This window comes from Melospiza melodia, chromosome 1 (assembly GCF_035770615.1).
Source record: "Melospiza melodia melodia isolate bMelMel2 chromosome 1, bMelMel2.pri, whole genome shotgun sequence".
Lineage (NCBI taxonomy): Eukaryota > Metazoa > Chordata > Aves > Passeriformes > Passerellidae > Melospiza > Melospiza melodia.
The window spans coordinates 52,753,035-52,776,803 of record NC_086194.1 but is presented as its reverse complement, the minus strand read 5'-3'; the positions used below and the strand labels follow the sequence as shown (position 1 = coordinate 52,776,803).

The window sequence follows — 23,769 nt, the reverse complement described above, 5'->3', positions numbered from 1 at the left end:
CAGCACCTCAGGATGAAGGTGCAGAGTGACCGAGACCACCCTTGGGGGGCTCGGGAGTCCTGGAATGTTGCCAGAAGTGTCTGGTGGCTGGACTTTGATCCTACACAGGAGATGACACCTGTATGAGGACTGGGAGGATTTTACTGGGTGAATGGTGAAGGGATAAGTTAATTAAAGTGTAGAACACAGGGTTTAGGATTTCTGTACAGGGGGGTCTAAAGAAGTAAGATGGAGGAATTGGGGCGTGTCCTGTCCTTCTTCTTCTTCTTCTTGGCCTCCATCTTCTGTGGTGATGGTGGCACTTTGGGATTGGTCTTTACTAGAAGTGCACCGGCTAATAAGGGTAGAAGGCATTGGGGAAAAATTATAAATATTGTATACGTAACTTCGGGTATAAAGATAAGTGACCGCCCCGGGGGTTGTAGAGTGTGCCCATGGCTGACTTGCTGTGCAGACCTCTGTCGGGCTGAAAGAAAATCTTTTAGATAAACAATTAATAAACACCGAGACCGAAACAAGATCAGAAGTCTCTCCTCGTCCTTTGAAGCGCCGGGCTGCCCAAGGCCACTCTGGGCCTTTCCAGGCCACCTAAACAGCCGAGAAACCGAGCAAGTGGCATCCCTGAGCTATCTCCGGACATAAATCAGCCAAAAGCAACAAAGAAACTGACATTTGACAAGCAGGAAAGATGCAGCACATGGCAGGAAAGAACTGGATGTATCCTCATTTCTAAATGGGAGATGAATCCAAATAACTTGTGTTCCCTGTGCAATGCAGGACAAATGCCCAAAATAGGGAGTGAACTGAGTGGCCCATAACTTGGACAAAAGTCTGTTACTCCTTGGAGAAACACTCCAAAGGGAACATGTCAGCCACTTAGCCTTTGTGAAGGCAGTGCTTTCACAACATCTAGCTTTTTGCTTTTCAAAACACAGCCCCTGTGCGCCCATCAGCTCCAACTCAAACAGGAGCAAGTGTTGTAACAGTACTGAGCAGTATCTGCTGTTCCTCAGCTGTAAATTGAACTCTTGCCCTGAATAGTCTGCCACCTTGGTAGTTTCCTTGAGGGTGATTACTGCCTGGCAGAAACTATTAAAATCAAACTAGAAAATAAGAAACAAAACAGGCAATCCAGCAAAGGTCATGGAGATTAGGTTTGTTTTAACCACACCAAAAACTGGAAAAGGAACTGCACAAATTTTCAAGCCAATAAAAAAAGGAGTATTTTAACATACTGAACATGATTAACATGGTTAAAGTCTTGTAGCACCTGTTAACGAAGCTGAGAGAGACCTGGAATTGGAGAAGGCTTGGGAAGGGAACAGTGTGGAGGCAGAGTAAAGAGAATGGAGACAGATTCGTCTTGGCAGTGTCTAGTCCAGGACAAGAGACAGTGAGCATACCCTCAAGGACACAAAATTCTCTTTAAACATAAGAAAAAGCTTTTTTTTTACTGTGAGAATGATTGAACACTGGTACAGCTTGTCCAGAGGGTTATGGAGTCTCCACCCTTGGTGATCTCTAAAACCTGACTGGACATGCTTTCAGGTGATCTGTTCAAGCTGACTCTGGTGGGAGTGAAGCAGTTAGAATAGATGATCTCCCAAGGTTCCTCCCAACCTTAAGTGTTTTGTGGGATCCAGGGTCTTTTCTCAAAAGATAAAGATTTTCTTAAAAAGAAAACAAACAAACAAACAAAAAAAAAACCAAAAAAAAACAAAGCAAACCAAAACAAAAAAACCAAAAGAAACCAGTGTTTCAGCAACATGATGAAATTTAAAAGAACCTAATCTTGCTCCAGTGTTCCTCAGAAGAAAAGACTGCAGGAGGGGTGCCCAGGTGCTCTTTTGAAGTTTTTTGGGCTTTCAGCAGCTGCTGGTGGTTCTGAGACCTTTGCTCTCCCTGTTTTCCTGGCATGTTCCATCTCCCTTGGCTGCTCTTGCTGCACCTGTGTCCTCTGTGAAAGCAGCCCCCTTGGGCTGTGATGTATTTAATGGAAGCCACATGGCCAAAGCTGCTTGGCACTGAACACACCGGCCTGATGCTTTTTTCTCCTTTTGAATATGTGCATCTTAAAAGAGCTCAAACATGGAGAGAAAGTGACTTCTGAGGTTCTTCAAGGTCATGAGGCAAGAAATCCAGTGTTTTCCAGCTATTAGGTAGTAAAACAAAGGCAGGGAATTAATTGTGATTTTACTCCTCCCCTTCCATTGATTTGCTGTCTTCCAGCTGCACCCATCGCTTTGCTCCTTCTCTGGGTTTTAAGATTTGATTAAGAGAACCATTGGTATGATTTGATGATATGGTCCATCCTCACTGCTCTGGGGAATCAATGGGTTGGTTGAGGTGACTGAGAGCCCTCAAAGTCAAAGGGGTGATCAGGGGAGAAAATGAGAGATGGAGCCTCTTTGCAAGCTCTGCTTACCCCAGGCAAGGTAATAAAATCTCCAGTGCTACTTGTATGCTTTGTGTGGGCCTGGAAAATCTGTGGGATCTCAGCACCTCAGGACTGATGTGCCGAGTCACCGAGACCACCCTTGGGGGGCTCGGAGGTCCTGGAATGTTGCCAGAAGTGTCTGGTGGCTGGACTTTGATCCTGCACAGGAGACGACACCTGTATGAGGATGGGAGGATCTCACTGGGATAAATGGTGAAGGGATAGGTTAATTAGAGTGTGAGACACAGGGTTTAGGATTTCTGTACAGGGGGGTCTAAAGAAGTAAGATGGAGGAATTGGTGCGTGTCCTGTCCTTCTTCTTCTTAGCCTCCATCTTCTGTGGTGATGGTGGCACTTTGGGATTGGTCCTTACTAAAAGTGCACTGGTCAATAAGGGTGAAAGATATTGGGGAAAATAGGTAAATATTGTATACATAGTTTTGGGTATAAAGATAAGTGACCACCCGGGGGCTCTCAGTGTGCTCATGGCTGGCGTGCTGTGCAGACCTCTGTCGGGCCGAGAGAAAATCTTTTAGTTAAAAAACTAATAAACACTGAAGACCGAGAAAAAACCTGAAGACTCTTTTTGTCCTTTGGAGCACGGGTTGCCCAAGGCCATCCCGAGCCTTTCCAGGCCATAAAAACAGCCGAGAAAGAGACAAAAATCCAGGGCTGGAGCCAGGCAAGGCAGTGGTGTTGTGGCACAGCTTGTGAAGGCAGCATGGGGACGCCATGTGTGCTGGCTCAAAGGACAGGGAGGTGGTGAGCAAGGGCTGTGCTGCAGGCTGGGGTGGCTGTGGCCAGATTTCTTGGACACTTGAGGACACCAGCCACTGCAGGTCCCAGGCTCACTGAGCACACGGAGGTGACAAAAGGCAGATGAATGGCAATGTGTGCCAGATGCTCCCAGTGCAGATGCAAGGAGGGACTGAACAGGCTGGGCTTCCTCTCCACAACCATGATATCTTTACAGATGAGCAACAAATCAAAGCTGCAGCCAAGGAAGTGGTAATTGATGGATGGGAAGTGGTTGATTTGGCTTTTTCTTGTCAGCTGTTTGATTTCCCACCAAACTTCTTCAGCGACCAAAAGCTAGAGTCAATCAAGCTCTGAGGCACCAGGTGGCCAGCAGATCTCCATATCCCTGAGGTGTTGTTCTGGCTAGTGGTAGTGCAAGATTAATGTTTTCATATCATATGAAATTTGATTTGGCATGTATTTTGTTTTGTGAAACCAGTAAACAGCAATTTTAATCTTAAGGCTGGGCAATGCTGTCTTTTTTTGATTCATTCTAATCCTCTCCCTGGTGTGCTGGGCTTTCATGTGGGTTGGATCAGGTCTCACAAGTGCTCTTCATCCTGACAGCTCTTTGTGAAGTTCAAACTAAAGCACTCATGTATTGTTTCATTCTAAAATTGTTTATCCGAGATGCCTTTGCTGTGGCTCTTCAGCATCTCCTTTCTAATTAGGCATTTGCTTTTCAGGTTTGTTCAAAAGCCACCTTGCCCAGTTTGCTGGGTCATTTGTTAAACAAGAAAATGCTCACTGTTCTTTTAAAATTCTTTGCTCTAGCTCTCCCTTCTCCATCACTCACGGCTCTTGGAAAGCTTTGCAGTGCCTTTGTCCTTGGTGGATTCCTTGGACTCAAATTTGGAAGAAGAGATGGAGAGGTGAGGAACAGAGAATGGAGTAGTATAAGCTCTGGGCTATCCTTAGCTACAGCCTCTCTTAATCTAGAGATTAAGCATCTCTATTACAGTGAATTCAAAACATTCTTTTGTCTGGATGTTCTTAAGGGCTCCTGTGTTACTTCCTGCTACAGGCAGGACAGTTACTTGTATTTTTCCTGTGCCTGAGACTGTGTCTTAGGTATTGCAATTGTTTGCATAGGTGGTTTGGGATGGGACTGGAAATTAATTTGGTTTGGGGAGTTTTTTGGTTAGTTTGGGGTGTTGTGTTTATTCCTCAACTTGCTTGGTGATGGCAAATTCTCTACCTGATGGCACAGTCAAAATCTCTTGTCATAGTCATAGGAAACCATGGCAGTGTCTTCATCTGTTCTGCACCCTCCTGAGTGTTTTTCTCCCTGAATGTCCTCCCCAGAACATATTGGGCAGTGCTGGTGTGAAGCAGTGGCTTCTTCTGAGTAACCTTCAGCGTGAGCAGTGAGTCTCTTCCTGGAATTCCTCAGCTATCTCATGAGCTTTGTAATGATAACCGTGAGGGTCCAAATCTGCCTCCTAAGTGGAGTCGAGGGTGCTGCTGCTGAGCTTCACATTGGCTGCTTCATCCTTCCTGACTTAGGCAAGACCTTGTTGAGAAATGGGGGGAAACTGAGGCAGCAAGTCTTCTCAAAGTTTTGAGAAGCTGACTTGTCCTGCCACTGTAAAACAAAGCTCAGTTTCCTGGCAGTTTGTTTATTTATTTCGAATTCATAATACCAGCACACACAGGGCATAACACATGACTTCTCTGCAACAGCAACTCTTATGCAAGATATTTATTTTAGGCTTCTATTAAACACATGAATAAACCAGCAAAAGAAAGAAATTACCATTGCAACAATAATGAGGTAAATCTTGGAGAGAAAATTGTCTTGAGAGCACCGCTTTAAGTGAAACTGTCACTTGTGACAACTGTGTACATTCACAGACACAGCAGGATGCAATCGATTAATGGCTCCTCTGGCTCAATGGGAGGCGGAGATGCAGCTGTCCCTGATTTTTAGCCTTCTTGCACACCAATGCTTTCCACTGGAGAGTGGTAAACGGGAATATTCTGACCATCCCGCAGTTTCAAGGTGACATCCTGAAGGCACCAGCTGACACAAAGCAAAGAAGATTTTTAACTCATAGCAATCACTTTTAACATGGTCAAGTCAGTGTAGAAACAGCTGGCTCAGAGAAACAAATAATTCCACACATTCAGTGCTTTTAAAAATTCTCTCAAGTGTTTTAAAACATGGTTTGTAAGCGCCAGCTTCTGAAAGCTGCTCTCCCTAATATCGTGGCATAGCCCAGATTTAAAGGTCTGGTATGCATGTTCCTATTCGCTGCAATTCAAATAAAAACCTGCCAGCTCTTCTTAGGACATTCCTTCCTTGACCCGGTGCCTTTTTTCCTCTCCATCCTGCGGGTGCATTCCTTGCTCCACTCCTCTCCAGCCTTGGAGCCAGACAGTGTTGCTAAGGAATTATTCTGGCTTGGAAGAGTTTGAACACTGTGTGATCGCTCAATGTGACTGCTGAAAACCTGACAGGGTACGACAGTGGTTACTCTAAGAAGGAAAATTGCATTTGTTGGAGACTGAGGGGGAGCCTGTTCCTTCCTCTAAGCTCTGCTCCAAACCCACTTCTGAGAAACTGCTCATGCTGCTTTTCCAGCTGGAAAGGACTATTATTTTGGGGTACTAAAATAGGATTTTTTCAAAAGCTCCTGGCACTGGCCCAGCTCTGCTTTTGCTGGAGTCAGTGTTGAGTACATACAATTAGGTAATTAGGCTGCTGCACCTCTGTGCAATGGATTTGCAGCAGGGCTCTGCTCAGCAGCCCTCTGCTCCCACCCCCAACCCAGGCTGAGCAAATGGGCTTGGGGGTGACCTGCTCGTTGCCCACAGTGGGGCCTGGGGGCTCAGCCCTTCTCTTGGTCACTTCAGGGCAGGCAAGAGGAATTTTGCAGTGCCTTGGCTGCCCTTGCCTCTGGCCATTCTCCCCATCCCTGTACTGCCTGCCTCTGGGTGAATGCCACTTCCTCCTGGACCAAACAAGATCACAGACTTCAAATTTTCTTTTTCAGTTGTCTTCTCTTTTATGAAATAAATAAAACACTATGGACAGTCTGCACACTCAGAGTCAGATGCATTTCAGTGGCTCTTGGTGCCTCAGCTACTCTTACACAGAGCCCTCAACTCCTGCTGCCATTTAGCTCTGTCTGTATCAGTGTAAGAGCTGCCCTGGAAAGGCACTCATGAACCCTGCAGCATCCCACCAGGATGGCCTGCTTACTTGTTCCTTACTCCTAGCAATTCTGCTGTTAGTTCCTTAGTGGGATGCAAGGGCACCAAGTCCTGCCTCAGCCCCATGGAAAGCTATGCACAGGACCCTGCACATAGGTGGATTTGCTGGAGTTTGACAGATTTATCTGCCACAAATACTTTTACAGGCAGATGCCTTTTTTTTTTTTTTTGATTTGCAGAAATGTAAAAAGAGCTCATTTTAAAACAAAACTCCGAGATATGTGTATGTACTGCTGTAGTTTAACATTTTTCAATTCTTCAATTATCTTCACAGTAACTGTGAACGAGGAGTAACAGGGGATTGTCTGTGAGGAGGGGCTAAGGAGGAGTGAGGAGATCAGAGGTCAGGCACCAGGGAAGTGAGGTGTGCAAGAAATGGGGCTGGTGACCCTTGGGGCTATCCCTGTTTATTAGGGATGAAGCCAGGTCCGGTACTGAGTTTCTCAAGTCCCAGCCTAGTGCCTTTCTCTTCCTTCCCATACTTACTCAGAAGAGAAATCCAGTAAGTCATGCTCATCTAATTATGAACAGAAAACATCACCATATGGCTGGTGGCAGCTGAGTAGAAGTTTTGTAGCTTTCAGTTTCTAAACAGAGCTATCAGAAGTACCTAACAAGAGGTCTGCAACTAGTCAAACTTTTGAGTTCATGTAGTAATTCTTTGCTCAGTTCCAGAAATGAGTTTACTGTTGAAAAAGGAGCTTTTCAGGCTCCAGAACTATGAAAATGTAAAGTCACTTCTATATGATATGGTATCAGAGTATCCTTCTACTATAATGCATCTGTTCCAGCACTTTTTTTTAACCATAAGGACCACACTTCTTGGATAGCTCAGAAAAACAAATGCTGTTTTTAGCTCACCTCATACAGCTATGATAGAACATGTGATTCCCTTACTGCAATCTCTAATAGCAGTGGAGATTGCAGTTTGTGAGCGCCAGCTTAGGAGTTAGGACTGCTTTTCAACAGCCTCTGCACCTCTGTGGGGAGGTGGGGTGGGAGGGGGACCATGCTTTACCTTGGCTCACAGTATTTGGATATGTACTGAGCTACAGTTTGCAGAACACACAACACAAAGGAATGGCTCATGTTCCTCTTCTATTCACATTCAGAGAGACAGATTCAAAATATTTCTCAACTAACTTACATTTTTGTCCTAATGAAAATAATAACCTTTGACAAGACCTTCAGACAGGAGTTTCTGCTCAGTCTGTGTGCATGACCTCAGCACCACAGATGACTAAAGCAAACATCCTGCTCCAGTGTTTTCTCCTAGCACTTCTTTCCCATTTCTCCTGCCACCCCCCAGGTACACACCGCTGATGGGAGTGGTCCATCTCTGCATTAATGTAGAGGCAGCCTGCTGATTTTGTTCCAGAGACTGGTAACTTTATCTGCAAATGTAAAAGCACATTAGAGATTCAGCAAAGCTTATTATGAAACACACATTTATTCCTTCCAGTCAAAGAGCTCACACCTTTTTAACTTTTAACACTATAATTAATTTTTTTTACTGTACTTCAGAATTGGACTGATCTATTCTAACAGCTAACACGTGTGTGGCTATACAAGTATGCCTGCTCTGCCATGCATTAATCTCTCTCTGCCGAAAGAATGTACCGTGTTACAGCTGCAGCCCCCAGGGAAAACCACCGGCTCCCTGAAATATTTATGAGCAAACACCTTTCCTTACCAGAATGCATGGTCATCCAGAGGTGACCTGAACTGTCAGAGCTTCCCATAACCATTACAAGCCTGTAGGTTGCGATCTTCTTCATGTCAGTCCCTTAACACACATTGAGGCAATGAGATGTTCAGTGATTCTTTTTTTTCAGTGTTACAAATTTTATCATTTATCTGTTTAACAAACAAAGCTGGAGCTGCAGCAGCAACTATGGCCAATTGCACTGGGTCTAATGTCTGAATAAAAGAAATTATTGAGGTGTAGCATTTGCTGGTGGTGATGCAATCACAGAGAAAATGCCAGGTGTTAGCCAACATACCCAAGAGCTGGGAATGTTGTGAAGTCAGTAAATCGACCTGTGGTATAATGATGATTAACCAGTTTATTTCATGAGAACATGAATACTTAGGAGCATGAAAAAGCAGAAAAGAAAGTTGGTGATTTGTGTCTTGGGTGAGGTCAGTAGAAGGCAGGGTTTGACTTCATCCTGAGTCACCCAAGCGACCAGCATTCTTAAACAGTGACATAGGAAAACACCCGTGGGAAAGGTTATCTTCTTTTCAGTCAGTATATGAGATTGTATGGGGTTTTGCACAACTTTTTTCCCTTAGATATGTTCCCTATGGAATCTATGAAACATGGGAAATTTTTTGGTTCAGGGTATCATGTAAATGCAGCCTGGCTGAAGTGAAATGGAAAAGTAATTTTATGTGAGCTGGTTAAAGGTTGGGGTTTTTTTAATCTTACCCTGATAGCTACATTCCTTCATTGTGCCATCTGATCCATTCCTTAATGCCCTTGCTTAGTCCGTGGCATTCATAACTACTCACTAGTAAAAACAAATTTATTCCAATGTGATGAGTCCCGAGTGAAGGACGTGGAGAGGTTGCTGGGGGCACTCGGTGTTAGCAAAACAAGGGAAGGGCAGCCAGTCATGGATTAAGGGTTAAAAACACCGATGGAAAGTACTCTTGAGGCATCAATGCCAAGTGGAAGTGAACTTTTGTGTTTGCAAGGTTTGCCTGGCCCAGCCCTCAGCTGATACAAGGCAGACTTGTGCAATACTTCAGCAGCCAGCACAGCATTCTCCAGTCACTGAGTAACCCTCATGCTCAGTCTCAGGCTGGGCAGCTGTTCTCAATGGCACAAGCTTACAGGTGCTCTTAAAAACCACACCATTTATGCTGTACCACTGCATAGCTGGTAAGGGGCTGTAAAACTGCTCTCAATAAAGCCCTAAAAACTAGCATGGGACATATGTGGGGGGTAAAGGAAGGCAGGTGCTGTCTTAAAGATGGATATGATACATATTTGAAAATGATTTTGTGGCTTACAGTGTAAGGGGGGAACTGATTGTCTTGAGAGGTTCCTCAGCATTGTGTGATGGGCCCATACAGCACAACATGGAGATGCTGCTCTTGCTGTTTCTGTGCTAGTGGATTTATGCTCTGGAAATCCATTCCTCTTCCAGATCAACTGGTATTCCATCCTGCTGCCTTCCAGTGCCCCCAGGTGACTCATGAGCCGCTGAAAATCCCCTGGCTGATCTCTTGTCACCTGACATGTTGGGAAGCCACCCTGTGACACCACCCGCCCGCCCGGAGTTACCCGCGCTCTTTCTGTGTCCACGCGATTGCTCCCATCTGTCAGGTGGATGTTGTGAACCTTAAGAGGGGGGGCACCCAGGGCTGCCAGGGCATCAGGATTGCTCTTCAGTTGCTCCAAAGCTTGCTGGTAATACTGGGTCCTGGCAAAACTTTCTAGGTGAGAGAAACAGGGTAGTGAGGAGACTGTTCATTTAAAATCAAAACAAGCCTAAAAAAAAGAAAAAGACATTTTCTTCAGGCTACCACACCCTCCCTGAAATACAGTCCAAAACTATTAATTAGGAGAAATTTAGCTAAAGGACAAAACACACCCTTACATCAGAGAAGAAAATGTTATTCAGCTCATTTAAGTGGACTCTGAACATAGCCTGTTTCATTCTGATCTACAGCTCAGCTTACGGCTCTGTCTCCCCACTTTTCATGCATTTGTAGGTTATCTAAAAGGAAGGGAAAAAAAGGGACAAGGATGAATATGTGAAATGTTCTGATAAAAATTCAATTTCTTTTTTTTTTTTTTTCTATTTGAGGTACACAAAATACTTGAAGAATGGAGAATATCTTACAGACATTGAGAGGGGAACAGATGCTGCTGTGGAACTCTAGCTGTGGTCTTGGTACAGCTTTCCAAGTGGCAGCCATGAAGCTACAACTCTGCTGATGGATGCCTTAGAAGGGAGGCACTCAGAAGCACCACTTAATTTACTGGTCAAGCAGCCACAACAGCATTGCACATGGAGGACAGTTGTTGCTCTGTATGGCTGTGAAATGCTGTACTGTGACTGCAAATGGACAGACCACAGATGAGGAGCTGGAGACTTCCTGACCCTCCTTATGGGGACAGAGATTTGCTTATTAACAGTTTTAAGGCTGTCTTGCTGGGGTTCCTAGATCAGCTTAACTTCACTCTTTTGACATCAAGAAGGGCAGAGTTAAGCTAAGAGTTTGTAGTTGTTAAATCCTACTCTGGCAACTCTGCCTTCACCTTTCAAAGGGTTTAAAACAAGGTGTAAGGTTTGTTTCTTGGTCTCTTGCCTGTCAGTATTAATCTTGGAGCATGAGGCAGAAAGGTGCTGCCCCCCTCTCCCTAATTAGAGGCATCCCCTGTGAGTAGGCAGCATCCAGTTGGCATAGAAACAGCTTTGCTAGGCTGTCACCTGCATTGGTCCTCCTGTGTCCCCCAGCACATCCTAAGGAGCTCCAGCCAAAGGGGTTGCAGCATGCCTGCCCTTTAGTACCTATAAATCATGGCAAACAGCCACTCAGACCATGTGAAAAGTATGTTGTGTTCACCCTGCAGGTTGCAGGAGAAATGGATTCTAATTTCCTGGTGCTCCTACTCAGCTGTTCCTTGTTAGCACCTCATGCATTAGACATTAAATGCCCAACTAATCCATTTGTCCTCACATCTTTTGGTAGAGAAGTTGAAAGCATGCTGGAGTTGGCTGAGCAGACTGCTTCCACAAGAAGGGTGTGGAGGTGATGAGAGTAAGTAGAAATAGGATTACCTGAGTATTTGTACAAGCTTGCACAGAGACCACGTGCATGCAAACTTTCCTTCAGCCTGAAGGAAGGGAAGGGAAAGAATCCTTTCCCACTGCTCCCACCCCTATGGAGGCCACTTGCTCCTCAGTAGTCCATGTATGGGCCAGTTCTGTGCACTGGACAGAAGGCACTGGGATAGCCCCAGGCATGAGCCAAGGGAGGAAGGCTCTAAGTGTGGCTCCTGTGTCTGTTTAGAGGATAGAGAAGGACATACCTGGCTGCAGAAAATGTCCTTTCAGCAGCCTGGCTGAGTTATCAGGCAGCTGCTCAGTGCCACTGAAATTACAAGAGGGCCAGAAGTAGCCACTGCCATGTGCCCCTTGACTGCACAGCCAAGGCATGTGGGGAACCAGGCCTGGGGCTTGCTGTGTAGCACAGGGGGTGGCTAACAGTGCTGAAGCTGAAAATTAAAAAATGCTAATGTCCTTGTTAAAGCCAGATTCAATATTTTAAAGCATAAGTATCATATTTCTGTCATGTACTCCAGAGCTTGGAGGCATGAGCTGCCTGAAATTAAAGCCTGCTTTCCAGCCCTGTCTGATTTGTTATTAATATGTGTAAAATGAAGGGGAGTTTCAGACCTTATCTGAGGGCTTGAGAAACAGGCTTGGCTACACTTTTTTTCTGGCAGCATCCTCTGATATCAGGGTAGGTGAAAAGCAATATCATTTGACAGCACCAACAAGGAAGAGGCATAGGGCCAAGAGGCCTATGGCACCCCCTGAGAGAGAGGTAAAGCTTACTTCTGCTCTGATGCTAACTACCTAAAAGCAGATTTAGAAAAAAATAAACATGTATAATTTGGACTAATAATGTGGATTCTTGGCCAAAGACACATGGCAACTAGAGATAAACAACTAGATATAAACAGCAACATCACCTGTTTAGCTTTCCTCTTTGTCCTGGTCTTCTCAGTGCTGACTGCTCTTATCTGTACTTCATTGAGGAGAAACTCATGATTTCTTAGCACTTCACAGGTGTGTTGTGTTTAAGGGCCAGCACCACACAGAGATTTACAGATAAAACTGCTAGACTTTAACACCACCTCAGAGATGGTCCTCTTTTACTGCCCAGTTACAAAATCCCAGTTAAGAAATGAAACCTGCATTACTGCAGGTGAAGCTTTCACTTCACCATTACCCTCAGGAAACCCTCAAAAACCAGACTTTCTTCTGACCACAACAGCCTGCTCCCTATGCAATACGCGCCTCTGGAAATGCACACAGCAGCTCTTGGGAGAGCAAAAGCCCTGAGGATGAAAAAATGGAGCCCACAGAGGCAGAACCCAGAGGCTCTTCCCTTAACTTTATCTGCTTCTCACAACTCGCATGCTGCTATTTTCCCCACTACACAAAAGCCAGTGAAAGGGGCAGAGGAGAAATAAGGTTGCTAACAACACCAAGACTTGCTTTGCATAAGATTGTACATCACGATGCATCCCCCGCCGCTGAACAGCCCCATGAAAACAGCCATTTGCCGCAGCTTTCTCAGAGAAGCTGGCATTTTTCCTTCCTGAAAAGAAAAAGAGAAGACAGTCGTTGTAAAAGAAGAAAGCCAAAGGGTTACTTCCCCCCTCCTCCTGTTTCCAAGAGCCCTTTCCAACCAGGCCTGAATGAAAGCGCAGTGCACAGGCCCCGAGCTCGCTGGGGCCCCACCATGCGCCCAGAAGGAAGAGTGGTGAGAACAGAGCAAACCGGGAACCCAGCTGGGCTGAATGTGTTTATTCAACTCCTTTTAGTGATGCCACCACTTCGCTAATTGCCGAGAAGAAAATGACCTCCCTGGCGTGGCCGGGGGCCAGAGCCGTGGCACTGCGGCGGGGGCTCCCGGTGCCCGCGCGTTCGCTCGCACACTGCGGGCATTCAGGCTCCGGGCACCGCATTTCTCTCTCGAGTAAACTCCTCTCAAGTAAACACGCTCGCGGCAGGGATGCATCTGGCCTTGAGTGGCAAGGGACAGAGCCAAGCCAGCACCGTGCCAGCAAAGATAATGGAGCCAGGGTATGTGTATTCTGTTGTGTCAATTTTTTTCCCAAGCTGTGGATAAACAGGAAGTCTCTTCCAAGCTGTTTTTCTTCCTTCCTGTGAACCCCCTCCCCCCGCCCAAACTTGCCCTTTTAATGAGTCACAATTTTGACATTTGAATGCATAACCCAGCAGAATAAGAAACACTTCCATAGTTTGTGCAAGAGGGGCACTGAAGAACTGAGCTAATGCTCCTGCCCACAGCAGGTTAGTAGGAGTCAAGCTGAGCTGTCACTGGGGGCGTAGCGCTTTGTTTCAGGCTGTGGCAGGACAGGACTTGAACAAGCATCTGGCTTCTGCTCTCCATTCTCTTGGAGCCGGAATGGGAGGGAGGAATGGTCTTGACAGCAATTAAAAAAATTTAGCAAAAAGCTTTTCTTTTTCAATGGGCACACAGGAGCTGTATGGGACTTCTAATCCCAAAGGCTTCACACCCTGTGACCGTGGTCACAAGGTTTTGAGGTGAAGAGAGAGGCGAAAATGTTGACTCCGTGATGAGAAGGCTTGATTTATTATTTTATGATATATATATTACATTATGACTATACTAAAAAGAAATACAAAGAGAAGTTCTCAGAAGGCTAGCTAAGCTAAGAATAGATAAGAATTAATAACACAGATCTGTGTCTCGGCAGAGAGCGAGAGCAGCTCTGCTGTGAGTGGTCAGTAAATCCAAACATCCACAGGAGACCAATCACGGATCCATCTGTTGCATTCCATAGCAGCAGATAACCATTGTTTACATTTGTTGCTGAAACTTCTCAGCTTCAGCAGGAAAAAATCCTAAGAAAGGATTTTAATGAAAAGATGTCTGCGACAACACCCCAATACTTGTCACACGACACTGCGGCTGAAGTGCTACGCTCCATGAGAGCTGATTAATAAACCAAGGCCCAAACCAAAATGTAACCAGAAATGTGACCTGGGCAAGACTGTTTGAGGCCTGTTGTGGAAACCACCTCTAGCATCCCTCAGGTATGTGTTAGTCAGGTATTGTTCAGCTGACAACCACAGCTCAGCAAGGGTGGAGAGACAAGAGTCAGAACTTCTGCCCGTGGTGGCCAGGTCAGGGTGACATGGGCAGCCTCCCTCTGCTCACCACTCTCCTGACATGTCCTCATGCTGACACTTGCATGCTCTAAACTGAGGGAAACTCAGACTCCCCACAGAAGTGGTCACAGCCTGTCTGAGTTCAAGAAGAGTATGGACAATGCTCTTGGGCACCTGCTGCGACTTTTGGGGTGTTCTGTGCAGGGAGGAACTGGACTCCATGATCATTGTGGGTCCCTTTTAACTCAGCATATTCTATGACTCTACAAAACTGTGAATGCAACTCAGGTATAAGTTTCATCTCCTGCCCTGCTGGTATTAGCACTCAGTTGTAATGCATGCTATTCCTAAGCTGAATGCTTTCCTTATTAACTAGTTTCCTTGATTTTTAAGAACCCTTAGTATTTAAGTTTGCTATTTAAATAATCTCAGATTTGTGGCTAGCTAGTAGTGATAGCAACACAGAGAGGCATGTGGATGTAATGCCTATTTTGTGCCCCAAAATGCCTAAACTGTGCCATTAGTATTGTCAGCTATCATCTCTCTCACTCCTGATCTGTTTCTCTGATGAGTTTTTTCTTCTAGTTTTCCCTGGGGAACTTGAATGGCATGAGAAGTTACAGCAAAGGAAATGTGCAAGTGTGGTTTTACAGAGAAACAGTGGTAGTCATTTCACAAGGACAGTGAGAACTTCCTGCTCGCCTGCTTGTGTTTGCAACTTTCTTTAAATCCCCACAAAATCTGATTAATAACCAAGTTTCTTATAAGATTCATCTGGCCAGGAGGATGCTCTGACACCAACACCACATAACAGGGACGGGGAAAAAAACCCCATGGTAAATCTGGAGGGAGGATCAGATATAACAGTTTGTGACCCGAGGCATTTGTTTTTGCCCCTTTCAAAGCTGTGGCCAGGCAAAATTTTCTTTCTGTGATTAAATTCAGGGTAATTGAATGCAAATGTCTGGGGTGGGGGGTGCTGCTGGCAGTGTGCTGAGTAAGGGTGGGAAGACAGGGAGCTCTTGCAGCAGCGAGGTTTTGACTGAGGCTCGGGGGACCTGCCTGGTAAACAGCGGAAATTAGAGGCTCTGCAAACTCGCTGTCAGTGGGTCTGAGGTTTGTTAGGTCTCACGGTCTGCTCGCACCCAGACAAGGGAGATGCATGGAAAGTAAGAAAAGCTTGTTGCTGATCAGTCACATGCTCACACACACTCTCATCACCACCTCCGCTCCAGTGTGGAGACAGTGCCATCTGGCAAGGGAGCTTGGCAGCTGAGCAGTGGTGATCCCATTAAGCACTGCTGCCCCGTGCTGCACGCCTGGCTGCTCCTAAGGTGCTGCCCCTGCCCACAGCCCTCTTCTGTTGCTGCTCCTGTTGAGGCAGAGATGTGGAGAGCTGAGGTGCACCCAAGCTGTGCACCAAGGTCTCCATTGCGCATTTTCAGTCACAGCTGGAAGGCCATGGGCTGGACCTGTCTAGCTCTTGATGCTCTGGTCCCATTTGTTTCTCAGCTGTTTTCCCAAGCCAGTCCAATGACAGCACACTGTGGGAAAAGGTTCAGAGCTACACATTTTAACAAGCCTCTCAAGACTGCAAACCCTCTCACCAATCCCACAATTCCTTGCCGGCCTCCAAAACCAAGGACAGAATTGACTTTGGAGCCCAGAGCATCCCCCACAGAGGGGCTGCTGCTTGCCTTCCCAGCCATCCTGGTCCCTTGTGGAATGGATGCTTGAATACTGCAGCCTTGAGCATCCTTTGGCACACAGCTGCCAATGACTTCTGAATGGTGACTGCTTGCAGAAGACCAAAATGTATTAAGGATCTGTTGTCTGCAAGGACTTGTCAGTTGGATTTCTGTCCTGTGGCCAACTGTGTCTGCTGCTCTGTTGGCTGCTCTGCTGAAGTGCCATGGGAGTGGCTCACTAAGGAAGGGAAGCAGAGTCATGCCCAAGGTGTGCCTCCTGTCCTGAGCCTGAACTTGACATCCAGCTTGCAAATGTAGAGACTCTCACAGGGAAGGACCAAACCCCCTTTACTTCATTTGCCACAAAGGGATCAACTCTAAATATTTGGGAGAATTTTACAGATACAACATGCATCCTAAGGAGGAAGTCCATGCTGCTATCTGTGGTGATCTCCCCTGAGAACCTTTATATCTCTAAAAGAGTATGCAAGTCAATTGGTGGAAAAACAGACTTTTCAACAGCCAGTAATGAAAAAAGCACGATTTCCAAGCTATTATGCAAAGACACCTTTCCTCCATGTTATTTGCAGAGGTAAGAGAGATTAAGTGGAGATTAGCATGCACAAAAACACTGAACCCACAGTTACCAAGAAGAGACCTTAAATCGTAAGTAGTGTTCTCAAAACATAACTGTTAAAGAGCAAAATACCCTAATAATAGTGATGTTCACTTTGTGCCTTAAAAATAGCAGGATTTGGAGGACAAGGCTTGACTTTGAAGCTAAGTGGGACACAGGCTGTTAACAAGATTTAAGAAACTTCCAGGGTCACGTGTGAAATGGTGGGTTACTGCAACAGTGAAGGCTGTTTTAAATTAGACTTTGTTTTCTCCACAGAGGATCTTCTAAAAATAGGCTGGCTTAAGACAGTCTCCCTTATTTTGGCAACTCTGAGTTTTCTGTTTGGTCTCTGAAATTTGTGTGGCAGAGGTTGCTGTTGGGCACCTCCACCTAAGGCAGGTATTGGAGAAGAAGGGTATTTTCACCAACCATAAACATTGACTTTATTTTCCCTGGAACTGAGCATGGGAGCTGGGGCTGTAGGTTCTCTGGGGAAGGCATTTCCTCCTCCTTCTCCTTGTCCTTGTCATCCTTCTGGTGCTATGAAATTCCACCAGCATCTCTAGCCTCTGGGTGCTACTACAGACCAAACAGCAAACAATAATACTGCTCTGAAACAAGAGAGAAGCAACTTGATCAGTGCAAACTCGGTGTGATCACTGCTGCCTGTCTCAGTCTGGGCTGCTGCCTACCCACCTGGCCAGGACAATATAGTGCCAGGCCACCAACACAAGCAACTGGGAGCCTTTAAACCACCTTGAACAATTGCAGTCCTGAGGTGTTGGACTGACACACTAAATAGGTGCACAAAAAGACTACTATTCAATTAAATTAAAATTTATCAAGAGACCTGAACACAGACCTGAGCATCTAACTTTAAGGCTGGAGTTGCTGCTGACCCTTCTGCAGTGGAACTCTCCCTGGGCTGGTGGGTTTTCAATTGGCCTTGGGTACAGCTTTTCAGCAAACCACCCAGGAAGCCACAGAGATGAGGGGAATGTCAGGCAAACCACACACGAGCACACACTTGTATTTCACATTCTTGCTTTCTTGCCCATCCATTGATCTTCTAAGATCCATAAGGCAGGCATCTGGGTGTAAGCCAATTTCTATACTAATAAGATGCTAGGACACCATTTTAGACACATCTTTTTGACACTCACTGTCTACAATATCCCTTCATCATTAGTACTCTCACCCAAAACAGGACAGTACAGCAGAAATGTTCTGACAGGATCTCAGCATATTATTTTCCCTTTTTTTTTCTGGAAATAGCCTCAACATATTATTTTCCTCATGTATGAGAGGTAACAGCACAAATTTTTAACCCTGCCAGCATGTTCAGAAGCATCAAAGACTTTGCTTGTATAGAGTGCCTTCAACAAGACCACAGAAACTTGCAGTAAAGTTTGCTTAATTCACAGTCAAATCAAAAGTAGAATTAATATTTTTCTTTTCTTTTTCCACCTTGGTTGTTCTTCAGATGCACTGAAAACACATGTTCTGGCATTTAAGCAGGTACAACACCTTTTTAGACACCTTTGAAATAGTTTCTTCCAGGACCTCCTTGTGAATCAGTTCCTAGATTTGTGTAGCTGGCCCTGGTGAGAATGCTTTAAGCGGCCCACTCTACATATGAGAAAGACTACTGGCATGAAAGCCGAGAAAAAAGGTTAAGTTTATTTTCTGCCTTTGCTACTAAGTAATTAACAAGTCAAGGGAAAGTAGTCAATAAAGCGATTAAGGACTTTAAACAGTCACCTCACTCTTGTATCACTTCTCCTGCAGCAGGTGCTACAAAGCAATTGGCCTTCTCAGTCAGCACAAAACCTGCATGATGCCTTCAGATATCCTAGTTTCATTTCATTTTTTCTCCTCTCTTGGGCACTCTTATTTTCATGTTTCTATTCTATTTACAGAAGAGAATTTCTGTCCTGCTGTCACAGACAACTTCCCTTTGTGCTCTTAAGCTGCACTGTCTCATCCGGTGGGCTCACCTGCACTGCATTTCTCTTCCTCCTGCCCACCCACCCTCACTCCTCTGTGTGCCCTCTTCCCTGAAGAATATTGCACCACCACCCTGGTGCTGAGCAGACAGAAGCAGTGGGGCCACCATTCCTATTGTCTCCTGCTGTCCATCAGTTTATCCCTCTGTGAATAGAGCCTGTCCTCCTAACTGTGGGTATCAAAGGCAGGTGCCAAAATCCTTCATTGGTTTTCTCTAAGCTGGAAAGATGCTACAGCCTAGTTTGGTGAGTCTTTTTGAAGGCCAGGCCCGTGTGCCAGCAGTTCAACAGCCAGCTCCAGATCACTCCCCAACAGAACTAGAGCTGCCCCTACTCTGTGCTGAAATACAAGGGATATATCGCAGAAAAAAGGCACAACCAGGGTGTATTATTAGAGAACCAGGATAATTATACCTACAGTGTGACCCATTTTTGCTGCTATTGGAGGATAGCATTATAGGTTAATGCCTAATAATCTGTCATTAACATCCCTAATTGTATATTTCTGTAATTGGACACCATGGAGGGGGGAAGAAGGTGTCAATGTTCATATTTTGCATTTTAGAGGTGAATTGCGAAGGATTTAAGAGTAAGAATTCAAAAGTAGGGTAAATGAAAAAGTTGCATCCAAGGTGCAAGAAGAAAAGATCAGTGGTGATCAGTGAGTGATTTACCTGAGAAAGCCATGGGACAGCTTCTTGGCTTCCTTGCTGCTGGGAGTGAGGTCATGAGTGCTGCAATCCAAGTTCAAAAGAATTGTTTTATGCTGTCCCTGTGCCTCTGCACAGCCTGCAATGCAGGCCAGCTTCCAAATGGGCACGTTAAAACAAAAGAATCGTATAAAGAAACAGCAAATAGAGTCCTTTGACTGTCTCGTGCTGTCAGGATGAGAGGGAATAACACTCTGTTTAGCAGAAAGGAACTGTCAAGCCAGTGAGGTTTTCAGTTTGATGTGTGTTTCCCATATATAATTGCCTTGAATAAGTTCACTGAACCTGCAAGGTAAGGGAGCAGGGAAGAGTACAAAATCATTTCTCATGGAAAGAGTTTGCAATTCTTTCCATGCAGTGGTAATTACTTATCTTTCTTAGTAATTTCTGGGCATTTATCTATATCCAATACACTCATTATGGGGAAGACATTGACAAAATCTCATATCCAATCTAGCTTTAAGTCAACTTATTAAATCCTGAGATGTGTGAAAGAATCAAAAAACCACCAGGAATCTGTGATCACTTTCTTGGCTAACAGGTTACATTTTACCTCGTAAAAGGAAAAGAAAATGGTCTCAGAACTTCACACAAGTACTGCAGATGTCATTGGGCTAGGAATTCTATGTGACCATATTAAAAAACTGGAAGTTTACCATTTCCAATCGTGATAAGGCCTATGCTTGTGGTAATCTTTCTGACTTCGATAATATCATCCACATGCCCACACTAAACAAGCATGCAGTAGACAGTGACCTAAAGGTACTGAATGCCAGGAGAGGCAGTCACAGGGGAAAAATGTTTAAAGCAGGAACATAGTGTACATCATATGATGCTTGCTCCCTTGTTTGCCTCTGGAAATGAGGAGGTAAAAGATGTGGTGTGGTCTGCTCTGCTGTGGCCAGTAAGAGCCTGATTTACAAAGCTTTTAAAAATATCAGTGGAGGTGGGAAGGTCTGCAGTCCTGTGCCCAAACACCTTGCTGACCTAATGCTTTTTATTATATAGTATTACAGCAGTACATACTTTTGGCACTTAAAAACACCCTGCTCCTATTCTTACTTCGTACTGAAAACCAAAATTTAAAAAAATGCTACCCTAATTCCTCTCAGATGGGGTAAGCTTATTTCAAGTGCCCTTTTTATACCCTCACAGCACAGCCCTCCTTTAGAAAAAGACTCTACCCTTCTGAAAGTCAAGTCCCTTTCAAATGTGTCAGATCAACACTTACAGCCCAAGGCTTTAAAGAAAATTAATTACTTTCGAACATCTTGGACACCTGAATCAGCTCCAGAAGTTGGTCCTTGCCCGTATGAGCAGAACTGGTTCAGTATCAGCTAAATCTGTTAACACAAATTAGGATCTGGGGAAAAGCTAACCTCAAAGACTCGTGACTTTTTAATAGGCATTGGGGACCAAAAGCAGCACAAGACCAACTGGGATTCTGACCTAGAAACATTCTATTATCAGAAAGACAAAAAAGGGAAAAATAATTATGATGGGAACCATTAAAAATAAAAGAAAGAAAAGAAGTTCCCATAGTACTTGAGGGTTTCTGTTCAGACAGATCCAGCTTGTTAACTTCTGCACAGAGCTGTGCAAGATGAAGAGTGCAAAAGGGCAAAGGAAGTGATGGAACCTGCCACACTGCACATGCAGCATCTGGAGTCAGACCTTTAACTTCATCTGGGGAGTAGCTACTGATTTATTCATCCACCCTTAGAAAAAGGAAAACTTGTACTGGATGCTCACAAGATAGTTGGACATGAATCAAATTCCTTTCCAAATATGAGTCAGGACAAGAGGAATTTCAGACAACAGCTGACTGCAATCTGTATTTTTGTCTTCAGAATATGTGTGGGAAAATTTTTAAGGAATAAATATTTCTCTGTTTAATACTTTGAATGTGAATCACTGAATCTTCAGTTCTTCAATAGCTCCTGTTATGGAAGGCAGGGATTTTTTTTTTTTCATTTTGCAGAGCTGTGGGAGAAAAACACACTGAACATCTTCACAAGAAGACAGTACCAGGTCAGGCACAAGACAGTACCAGGTCAGGCACTTGACTTCCAGAGACCTGGGCTGTTCCCTGTTCCCTGCCCATTTCCTCTCTAAGGCTAAAACATGCCAGACCAGACAGATTTGGCAGAACTGCAGGGCTGTTTCCTACAGCAAATCTACCTTTAGAGATATGGGGACAAGCTTTCCTTTATGGAGATACAGCACAGGGCTTTGTCCAGCAAGGAGGTGTGATTGTCCAAGAGCTGGACAAAAACACAGACCACACCTTTATGTACTGTTGATGGGTGAGATTTCTCAAAATGTTGTGTGCTTTATGTATGCTCAATAGATGATACCTTTACAGGATCATTGCCTTCAACAAGATCTTTGAAAAGTCAGCATCTGCTTTATAGCATTTTCAAGACATATCCTCACTAGTAGTTTTCAAACAGGGCTGCTAGCAACATACACTATTTCCTCAGGAAAGGTTAATCTTCAAATACCTGTTGTGGGGTTTGTTGATTCAACTCTAGATTACCAAGGGCTCTGAAGTACCAAGTACCAATGAAATTTGACACTTGTGGCATATATGAGACACATAGGTGGGCTGTGATCCATTTCTGTTTGTTTGTGTTTTATTTTCCCATCACATGCTACTCAGCTCTGTGGTGGTGGGAATAGCAATAATGATGGATACCACTTTTGTACAACATTACTCCTAGGGACCTCTGCTTACACAGAAAAATCCCCTGCTTAATGTTACCTCCAACCTATGCATGACTTTTGCAGTTTGTATGATACCAGCACAAACAAAGCAGAAGAGAGAGCTCCCAGGTTTCACAAGCAGCTCAGGGACTGACTCACTGTATCACTGTGGCTAAAACTATAAAGTTTAGGTGTCTCAATTCACACATGCAGAAATAAGTGACTAAACACTTCCTGGTACCTACTTTGCTGGAAGATACCAATATTTAATGGCTGCAAAGTGCTCTGACAGCCTAAGATGTAATTTTACTTAGGCATGCAGTTGCCCGTGTGCACTACACACGTTAAGAGCACGACAGTGTGTTCCACACAAAAAAATTAAAATACTTTGCAGTCTGGCACAGGGCATGTTGTAGGACCAGCAGAATAATTATAGCAGCTGCAGTTGGCACTTATTAGAAAATTAAAGAAGCTGTTAACAGGTCATTATTAATCTGTGACTACCTGCCTTAAGAGTATTCAGTCAACAGGCATGAAGGTGAGGGGGTGGAGGAAGCAGTCACACCTTCCTCTAAGCCACTGTAGAAGTCCAATACCCTCATTTATCATCACTTTGTAATCTGCTTGTTTACTTCCCTCCTGGTGTCTCTTCCCACTGGCTCTTCTCCCACGGCTGCACCGTGGGAGAAGGACTCACACCAAAGGACTGCAAGGCTCTTGGCCAGGGAAGCCACCTGCAACAGCCAGTCCCAGGGGAAAGGCAGCCCTCTGCAGTGGCTCAGCCTGGTAGCTGTCTCCCTGCCTGTAAACACCTCTCCTGAGTGTACTGTGCTACTAATAGTCTTTATGACTATTTTGTATGTAAGGTATCCCTGTCCATCTACAGCACACTAGGATTTGTTCTCTTGTGTCTTGGTTCTTGCCTCCCTTGTGTAGGCAGATGGCTGGAACAGGAGGGGAAAGCAACTCATTCCCTGCTTCTTCAGACAAATACACACTCTCCAGAGCAGACAGATGCCCTAAAGTCAGATTCAGGGCATCAGTTCCTCTTTTGGGTTCAGCTGTAGAGTATAAAACATTTGCTGGCTCTGGTCTAATGCTTTTTGACATTGTCAGGCCCCCTTCAGTGAACCACTGCCTTGTAACCAACTTGACAGCAAGTATTGTTCTACATTTATTAATACTGTACATGTTATCTTCAAACTGACAGGTTCCAAGGCCAAGCATCAGCTGTGCTCAGCTCTGAGTTAGAAAAAAAAATTCAGACAATAGCACAGACCTCCTGCTGCTAATAAGTAAATAAATAAATAAAAACATGCCTTCACCATGCTACTGCCACATGGTTTTATCCTTTCAATCCCAATTTTGCAGTAATTTTTTTTTTACTTGAAGTCTTAAAATATGAAGTACCTGCTTCCCTGCACCCTCCTCTTCTTGGCTTCTTTAGGAAAAGACTTTTGAGTCTTCTTTTAATTTATTCCTTCCTCTCTCATTTGGATGCAAACCTATATTGCAGAAACTTGAATCTACATAAAAGTTAATTAACTTCAGGAACTGTTTGTCCTTTCTTCTCCTTTCTGGTTTTTTTTTTTTGGATCTGTTGTTTTGTTGTTTTTTTTTTTTTAATTAAAGCCACTATAATTTTCTATTATTTTTAAAATGTTCAGCTTAATGGGTTATGT

At 44.6% G+C, this 23,769-nt stretch overlaps 1 protein-coding gene and 1 long non-coding RNA gene across 2 annotated transcripts in view; one reads left to right on the top strand and one right to left on the bottom strand.

Annotated features, from left to right (window-relative positions):
* Positions 1-4,905: 4,905 nt before the first annotated feature.
* LOC134419105 (cytochrome c oxidase assembly factor 1 homolog) lies at positions 4,906-17,215 on the bottom strand. The gene is made up of 5 exons (XM_063158076.1): positions 17,095-17,215; positions 12,694-12,796; positions 9,744-9,895; positions 7,769-7,845; positions 4,906-5,258 (listed from the first exon to the last, which is right to left on the bottom strand). The coding sequence occupies exons 1-5, from the start codon at positions 17,164-17,166 to the stop codon at positions 5,162-5,164; spliced, it is 501 nt and encodes a 166-aa protein (XP_063014146.1). The 5' UTR covers positions 17,167-17,215; the 3' UTR covers positions 4,906-5,161.
* Positions 13,177-23,769, top strand: part of LOC134419117 (uncharacterized) — a 28,282-nt gene continuing 17,689 nt past the window's right edge. The window contains exon 1 of the long non-coding RNA XR_010027983.1: positions 13,177-13,284. This is a non-coding gene — a long non-coding RNA (uncharacterized LOC134419117). The remainder of the gene's footprint in view (positions 13,285-23,769) is intronic.

What these genes read in the sequence shown, in the direction of transcription:
- LOC134419105 (XM_063158076.1), bottom strand. Translation starts at nt 17,166, where the DNA reads ATGCCTTCCCCAGAGAACCTACAGCCCCAGCTCCCATGCTCAGTTCCA. An exon ending in AAATAAAGTCAATGTTTATG is followed by an intron (nt 12,797 to 17,094) that starts GTTGGTGAAAAT and finishes TTTTCTTTTCAG; the next exon opens with GAAGGAAAAATGCCAGCTTC. An exon ending in ATGGACCACTCCCATCAGCG is followed by an intron (nt 5,259 to 7,768) that starts GTGTGTACCTGG and finishes GCTTTGTGTCAG; the next exon opens with CTGGTGCCTTCAGGATGTCA.